Below are 9,948 nucleotides of genomic sequence, written 5' to 3' on the forward strand. Positions count from 1 at the left end.
AAAATAATTTATTATAATATTGAGAATTACATAATAACGATACTAATTAAAGATAATGATATAAATAATTATTATAAAACTTATTATTGTTATTATTATTTGATTACTATCATATTGATGTGTATAGTATTATTGCAGAAATATATACTTAACTCAATAATTGCAATAATAATGATAACAATTGCAATAATAATGATAAAATTGCAATAATGATGATAATGATGATGATAAGTGAAAATAATCGAAATGATAAGCGATAATAAATGATGATAATATGATAATGTGATGATAAGACAGTAATTGTGTCCATATAATATAAAAAAGGTATAAGAAAAACATTCCCAAAAGTCGAAAAAGCGGCAAAATCTAGCGAAATATAGCCTTTTGAGAGTTATCTCCAAAATACGTTTTTCGATTTCTTTGTGATTTGCAATTATTAGGGTAATAATGATAATAATTACCAGAATTGTATTAATCATAACAATAATGATGATAAAAGTGAGAATAAAGAGAATTTTGATAACATTTGAATATTATTAATATTAATTATTATTATTATTATTAGTATTATTATTGTTATTATTATCATTATTATTATTTGTACTGGTAGTATAATTGCAAAAATAATTATTATAACAGTAATAATTACAGTAATAACGATACTAATTAAGATAATGATATAAATAATTATTATAAAATCGTTATTATTGTTATTATTATTGTTATTACTATCATTATTGTTGTGGTTATTAGTATTATTGCAAAAATATATACTATAACTCCAATAATTGCAATAATAATGATAACAATTGCAATAATGATGATAATAATTGCAATAATGATGATAATAATGATGATAATGATGATGATAACGATAATAATGATGATAATCATGATAATGATGATGATAATAACAGTAATTGTGTCCATATATAATATAAAAAGGTATAAGAAAAACATTCCCAAAAGTCGAAAAAGCGGCAAAATCTAGCGAAATATAGCCTTTTTAGAGTATACTCCAAAATGACGTTTTTTTTCGATTTCTTTGGTGATTTCGGCAATTATTAGGGTAAAATGATAATAATTACCAGAATTGTATTAATCATGAAAATAATAATGATAAAAGTGAGAATAAAGAGAATTTTGATAACATTGAATATTATTATATTATTATTATTATTATTATTAATTATTATTATTATTATTATATTATTATTATTATTATTGCTATTATTTAATTACTAGTATTATTGACAAAAAATCTATTATAACTGTAATAATAACAATAATAATAATAAGTATATGTATAATAATAATAATGCGAGTGATTATAATATTGTTATTAATATTATTATTGTTATTATTATAATTATTATTATTTGTACTGGTAGTATAATTGCAAAAATAATTATTATAACAGTAATAATTACAGTAATAACGATAACAATTGCAATAATGATGATAATAATTGCGATAATGATGATAATGATGATGATAATGATAATAATGATGATGATAACGATAATAATGATGATAATCATGATAATGATGATGATAATAACAGTAATTGTGTCCATATATAATATAAAAAAGGTATAAGAAAAACATTCCCAAAAGTCGAAAAAGCGGCAAAATAAAGCGAAATATAGCCTTTTGACAGTATACTCCAAAATGACTTTTTTTTTTTTATATTTCTTTGGTGATTTCGGCAATTATTAGGGTAATGATAATAATTACCAGAATTGTATTAATCATAACAATAATGATGATAAAAGTGAGAATAAAGAGAATTTTGATAACGTTTGAATATTATTATATTATTATTATTATTATTATTATTATTATTATTATTATTATTATCATTATTATTATTATTATTACTATTATCTTAATTATTAGTATTATTGCCCAAAACTCTATTATAACTGTAATAATAACAATAATAATAATAAGTATAAGTATAATAATAATAATGCTAATGGTTTTAATATTATTATTATTATTATTAATATTATTATCATTATTATTATTTGTACTGGTAGTATAATTGCAAAAATAATTATTATAACAGTAATAATTACAGTAATAACGATACTAATTAAGATAATGAGTTAAACAATTTTTATAAAATAGTTATTATTGTTATAATTATTGTTATTACTATCATTATTGTTGTGGTTATTAATATTATTGCAAAAATATATACTATAACTTAAATAATTGCAATAATAATGATAACAATTGCAATAATGATGATAATAATTGCAATAATGATGATAATGATGATGATAATGATGATGATGATAACGATAATAATGATGATAATCATGATAATGATGATGATAATAACAGGAATTGTGTCTATATATAATATAAAAAAGGTATAAGAAAAACATTCCCAAAAGTCGAAAAAGCGGCAAAATCTAGCAAAATTTAGCCTTTTGAGAGTATACTCCAAAATGACGTTCTTTCGATTTTTTTTTGGTGATTTCGGCAATTATTAGGGTAATAATGATAATAATTACCAGAATTGTATTAATCATAACAATTATGATGATAAAAGTAAGAATACAGAGAATTTTGATAACATTTGAATATTATTATTATTATTATTATTATTATTATTATTATTATTATTATTATTATTATTATTACTATTATTTTTATTATTATTATTTTTATTATTATTACTATTATCTTAATTATTAGTATTATTGCAAAAAATCTATTATATCTGTAATAATAACAATAATAATAATAAGTATAAGCATAAAAATAATAATGCTAGTCGTTATAATATTGTTATTAGTATTATTATTGTTATTATTATCATTATTATTATTTGTACTGGTAGTATAATTGCAAAAATAATTATTATAACAGTAATAATTACAGTAATAACGATACTAATTAAGATAATGATATAAATAATTATTATAAAATCGTTATTATTGTTATAATTATTGTTATTACTATCATTATTGTTGTGGTTATTAGTATTATTGCAAAAATATATACTATAACTCCAATAATTGCAATAATAATAATAACAATTGCAATAATGATGATAATAATTGCAATAATGATGATAATGATGATGATAATAATGATAATGATGATGACAACGATAATAATGATGATTATCATGATAATGATGATGATAATAACAGGAATTGTGTCCATATATGATATAAAAAGGTATAAGAAAAACATTCCCAAAAGTCGAAAAAGCGGCAAAATCTAGCGAAATATACCTATTTGAGAGTATACTCCAAAATGACGTTTTTTCAATTTCTTTAGTGATTTTGGCAATTATTAGGGTAATAATGATAAGAATTACCAGAATTGTATTAATCATAACAATAATCATGATAAAAGCGAGAATAAAGAGAATTTTGATAACATTTGAATATTATTATTATTATTATTATTATTATTATTATATTATTATTATTATTATTATTATTATTATTACTATTACCTTAATTATTAGTATTATTGCCAAAAAATCTATTATAACTGTAATAATAACAAAAATAATAATAAGTATAAGTATAATAATAATAATGCTAATGGTGTTAATATTGTTATTAGTACTATTATTGTTATTATTATCATTATTATTATTTGTACTGGTAGTATAATTGCAAAAATAATTATTATAACAGTAATAATTACAGTAATAACGATACTAATTTAGATAATGATGTAAATAATTTTTATGAAATCGTTATTATTGTTATTATTATTGTTATTACTGTCATTATTGTTGTGGTTATTAGTATTATTTCAAAAATATATACTATAACTCTAATAATTGCAATAATAATGATAACAATTGCAATAATGATGATAATAATTGCAATAATGATGATAATGATGATGATAATGATGATAATGATGATGATAACGATAATAATGATGATAATCATGATAATGATGATGATATTAACAGGAATTGTGTCTATATATAATATGAAAAAAGTATAAGAAAAACATTCCCGAAAGTCGAAAAAGCGGCAAAATCTAGCGAAATATAGCCTTTTGAGAGTACACTCCATAATGACGTTTTTTCGATTTCTTTGGTGATTTCGGCAATTATTAGGGTAATAATGATAATAATTCCCAGAATTGTATTAATCATAACAATAATGATGATAAAAGTGAGAATAAAGAGAATTTTGATAACATTTGAATATTATTATTATTATTATTATTATTATTATTATTATTATTATTATTATTATTACTATCATTATTACTATTATCTTAATTATTAGTAATATTGCCAAAAAATCTATCATATCTGTAATAATAACAATAATAATAATAATTATAAGTATAATAATAATAATGCTAGTGGTTTTTATATTGTTATTAGTATTATTATTGTTATTATTATCATTATTATTATTTGTATTGGTAGTATAATTGCAAAAATAATTATTATAAAAGTAATAATTACAGTAATAACGATACTAATTAAGATAATGATATAAATAATTATTATAAAATCGTTATTATTGTTATTATTATTGTTATTACTATCATTATTGTTGTGGTTATTAGTATTATTGCAAAAATATATACTATAACTCCAATAATTGCAATAATAATGATAAAAATTGCAATAATGATGATAATAATTGCAATAATGATGATAATGATGATGATAACGATAATAATGATGATAATCATGATAATGATGATGATAATAACAGGAATTGTGTCCATATATAATATAAAAAAGGCATAAGAAAAAACATTCCCAAAAGTCGAAAAGCGGCAAAATCTAGCGAAATATAGCCTTTTGAGAGTATACTCCAAAATGACGTTTTTTTTATTTCTTTGGTGATTTCGGCAATTATTAGGGTAATAATGATAATAATTACCAGAATTGTATTAATCATAACAATACAGATGATAAAAGTGAGAATAAAGAGAATTTTGATAACATTTGAATATTATTATTATTATTATTATTATTATTATTATTATTATTATTATTATTATCATTATTATTATTTGTATTGGTAGTATAATTGCAAAAATAATTATTATAACAGTAATAATTACAGTAATAACGATACTAATTAAGATAATGATATAAATAATTATTATAAAATCGTTATTATTGTTATTATTATTGTTATTACTATCATTATTTTTGTGGTTAGTATTATTGCAAAAATATATACTATAACTCCAATAATTGCAATAATAATGATAACAATTGCAATAATGATGATAATAATTGCAATAATGATGATAATCATGATGATAATGATGATGATAACGATAATAGTGATGATAATCATGATAATGTTGATGATAATAATCTGTCCATATATAATATAAAAAAGGAATAAGAAAAAAATTCCCAAAAGTCGAAAAGCGGCAAAATCTAGCGAAATATAGCCTTTTGAGCGTATACTCCAAAATGACGTTTTTTCGATTTCTTTGGTGATTTCGGCAATTATTAGGGTAATAATGATAATAATTACCAGAATTGTATTAAACAATAATGAAATAAAGTGAGATAAAGAATTTTGATAAAGTGTAATATATTATATTATTTTATTATATTTATTATTATTATTATTATTATTATTATTATTATTTATATATTATTATATTATTACTATTATCTAATTATTAGTATATATCCAACAATCTATTATAACTTAATATAAAAATATAATAATATTATTGTTATAATAATCATATGTGTGGTTATATATGTTATTAATTATTATTGTATCATTATCATATTATTATTTGTACGTAGTAATAATTGCAAAAATATATATTAATAATAATTAAGATAATAACGATACCAATTAAGATAATGATAATAATATATATAAAAACGTTTTTATGTATATTATATGTATACTATCATTATTGTTGCTGGTTATTAGTATTTGAAATAAATATACTTTACCAATATCAATAATAATTGATAACAATTTGCAATAATGATGATAAATTGCAATGAGATGATAATGATGATGATAATGATGATGATAACGATAATAATGATGATAATCATGATAATGATGATGATAATAACAGGAATTGTGTCCATATATATTATAAAAAAGGTATAAGAAAAACATTCCCAAAAGTCGAAAAAGTGGCAAAATCTAGCGAAATATAGCCTTTTGAGAGAATACTCCAAAATGACGTTTTCTCGATTTTTTTGGTGATTTCGGCAATTATTAGGGTAATAATGATAATAATTACCAGAATTGTATTAATCATAACAATAATGATGATAAAAGTGAGAATAAAGAGAATTTCGATAACGTTTGAATATTATTATTATTATTATTATTATTATTATTATTATTATTATTATTATTATTACTATTATCTTAATTATTAGTATTATTGCTAAAAAATCTATTATAACTGTAATAATAACAATAATAATAATAAGTATAAGTATAATAATAATAATGCTAGTGATTATAATATTGTTATTAGTACTATATTGTTATTATTATCATTATCATTATTTTACTGGTAGTATAATTGCAAAAATAATTATTATAACATTAATAATTACAGTAATAACGATACTAATTAAGATCATGATATAAATAATTATTACAAAATCGTTATTATTGTTATTATTATTGTTATTACTATCGTTATTGTTGTGGTTATTAGTATTATTGCAAAAATATATACTATAACTCCACATAATTGCAATAATAATGATAACAATTGCAATAATGATGATAATAATTGCAATAATGATGATAATGATGATGATAACGATAATAATGATGATAATCATGATAATGATGATGATAATAACAGGAATTGTGTCCATATATATTATAAAAAAGGTATAAGAAAAACATTCCCAAAAGTCGAAAAAGCGGGAAAATCTAGCCCCCGGTCCAGCTGGCAGAGTTACAGAAGGGGGCAATAACTTCCACCTATACACAGACAGAAACCGTAACCCCACAGAGAGCCATGTTGAGTTCCCCCAGGTTGTCAGGACGGCCTCTCGTGGGACTCAATATTAACGGCAAGATAACCCTGTGCTTTCTTGACACTGGATCTGAGGCCACGTTGATAAAGCCTAGTGTCATAGCTATGATCACGTCTTGCCAAAAGCTTCAGCACAAACCCTCCAACAAGATTCTCCGAGGAGTAACAGGGCAACCACTTCATGTGTCTGCTGAGGTGACACTTCATTTTCATATGGCTGATGATTCCACCATCGTTCATCAGGCCAGTGTGGTTGACGCTTCCTTCCCAGGTGACATTCTTATTGGGATGGATCTCCTCAGGCGGCTGGACTTTACTTTCTCCTCTGAAGCCTTAACTGGGAATGCCATCATTACTCTGCAGGGACACACGTTCTCAGTTGTCTACACTAATGCAGAGTCTCTCAAGATTTGCTGCATCAAACCCCTGTCACCCACAGAAGTTGCCAGTGAAGATGCACCAGAGTCTAACCAAGATTCCCCGGCAGTTGCAGCAGTGCATCTTGTACACCGTGCAAATATTGCAGCTCACAGTGGCTGTTTTGTAGAAGGGTCTCTTTCGCGGAGTGGGCCAACCGATGGTGATGTCCTAGTAATTCCAACCATGCCAAAAGGACTTCTCCTACCCCATGCTGTCACCAAAGTAAAGGATCGTCGGTGCTCCGTGTGGGTGGTGAACACAATGCCCAAACAGATGGTTCTCCACAATGGAACACGCCTTGGAACAGCTGAGCAGGTAGAAGCCATCTACAGCAATGACCCATCTCAACACCTGCCCGAAATGCCTGAGGAAGTCGTCGCCAGGCCCAACTACTGTCCTGTCGAGTCTGATTCCCTTGAAGATGGTAACAGTATCGACTTTGGGTGGGAAGAGGATGGCTTTGATCGACAGTATGGAGTGGAGGACTTCGGTTATAATGATGATGAGTTGGAGGTTGAACACGCACAGCTACCGCCATCCATTGCCATTGCCACCTGCGAAGCCGCCGAACTCCTGGAGCATGATGCATGTCAGAATGATCAGCCAGATCAGCCAGATCTAGGCCACCTTGAAGAACCCCAACGCCATAAGCTGACTGAACTGCTTTGTCGTTACAAGGGGCTCTTTGATGGTGGTGAGGAAGCGGTAGGTTTACTCCCTGGGATTAAGCATCAAATCGATACAGGAGAAGCAAAGCCTGTTTGTATCCGACAATGGAGATTGCCTCACTCCACACGGCAAGTCATTCGAGAGCAATGTGACTCCATGCTTCGTACAGGGGTCATTGAGGAGTCAACATCACCCTGGATGAGCCCAGTTGTGCTAGTGAAGAAGGGCGGAGGTCTCAGGTTCTGTGTTGACTACCGTGGCTTGAATGCAGTGACCAAGGGAGATACATATCCTCTGCCACTTATCAATGAACTCATCGATGAACTGGGACCAAAGAACATCTTTACCACACTAGATGCTCGTGCTGCATACTGGAGTGTGGAAGTGGAAGAATCCGACCGGCCAAAGACGGCATTTTCAGATGGCTACCGACTCTTCCAGTTCTGCCGTCTTCCTTTTGGGTTATCGACAGCTCCAACCACATTCCAGAGAACAATGAATGTCGTCCTATCATCAGTACTGGGACGTCATACCCTAGCCTACCTAGATGACGTCATCATCTACAGCCACAGCTTTGACCAGCACCTCCAACACCTTGATGAGACTTTACAGTTGCTCTCATTGGCTGGCCTAAAGCTTAACATGGGAAAGTGTCAGTTTGCTGCGACAACCATAGACTTCCTCGGCTTTACGATTTCACCTGATGGAGTCTCCCCAAACAGAGATAAGGTGTTGGCTATCTCTAGCACACCTCCACCATGAACAGTTAGAGAAGTTCGACGTTTCCTAGGAGCAACAGGATTCTTCAGGAAGCATGTTCCTGGATATGCGACCCTAGCATCTCCATTACATCTGTTGCTGAAGAAAGATCAAGCTTGGACCTGGGGACCTGAACAACAAGCAGCATTTGAAACTTTGAAAGATAAGCTGATCTCTGCTCCTGTCTTACGCCAGCTTGACTTCTCCAAGGAATTCGAGCTTCACACTGATGCCTCTAGCATCGCATTAGGAGCCTGTCTCATGCAAAGGGATGACGACCATACACCAGCTGACAATCACAGAGCTCTCACCTGAAAACCTAGCAGAAGAACAGAAAGCAGATCCTCAGCTTGCAGAGATTTACATTTATCTGCAAGGGGGAAATGTACCAACAAAGAAACTTCCTCTTCCTCTTGCTGATTTTGAGCTGAAGGAAGGTGTTCTCTATCGGTTGAAGCACCTACCAGATCGGGTTACTTACCAACTAGTGGTTCCAGTCACTCTCCGAAACTCGGCATTAAAAGCATCGCACCTGCCTCCACTAGCCTCCCACCCAGGTATCCATCGAACATTTCAAAATGCAAGGTCAATGTTCTACTGGCCAAACATGCTGAAAGATGTAAGACATTATGTCGAGTGTTGTGAGATTTGCCAACAATCTAGAGGTGACAGGCAGAAAGTTCCTATGGCTGACACACCTTTGGCTAGATTTCCATTGGAACGAGTCTCGATGGACATTATGGACTTTGGGCCTAGCATTCCAGTCCGCTGGGCATTATCCATCATAGACCAGCATTCACGGTATTTGCAGATCATACCGCTGAGGAAAATTACTGCTGCCACTGTCCACCGAGCCTTTCTGGACCATTGGATAACCCTCTTTGGCCCTCCTAGGGTTATCCAGACCGACAATGGAGTCCAGTTTGTAAGTAACATGTTCCAGGAACTCACTAAATTAATACACGCCACGAACCACTACACCATTCGCTACCATCCTCAAGCAAATGGAATGATTGAGCGTACAAATCGTGTGGTGAAGTCTGCTCTTACCACATTAGTGAATGATCGCCCACGAACCTGGCACCAATTTGTTCC

At 28.3% G+C, this 9,948-nt stretch overlaps 1 protein-coding gene across 1 annotated transcript; it reads left to right on the forward strand.

Annotated features, from left to right (window-relative positions):
* Window positions 1-6,987: 6,987 nt before the first annotated feature.
* LOC119568596 lies at window positions 6,988-8,856 on the forward strand. Its single transcript, XM_037917136.1, has one exon. It carries the CDS (start codon window positions 6,988-6,990, stop codon window positions 8,854-8,856), a length of 1,869 nt encoding a protein of 622 aa, XP_037773064.1.
* The last annotated feature ends 1,092 nt before the right edge of the window (window positions 8,857-9,948 follow it).

The sequence above is a fragment of the Penaeus monodon genome, unplaced genomic scaffold, assembly GCF_015228065.2.
Source record: "Penaeus monodon isolate SGIC_2016 unplaced genomic scaffold, NSTDA_Pmon_1 PmonScaffold_100, whole genome shotgun sequence".
In the NCBI taxonomy this organism is placed as follows: Eukaryota; Metazoa; Arthropoda; class Malacostraca; order Decapoda; family Penaeidae; genus Penaeus; species Penaeus monodon.

Bases quoted from the DNA above. Each gene is read 5' to 3' on its own strand.
- LOC119568596 (XM_037917136.1), top strand. From the start codon at position 6,988: ATGTTGAGTTCCCCCAGGTTGTCAGGACGGCCTCTCGTGGGACTCAAT.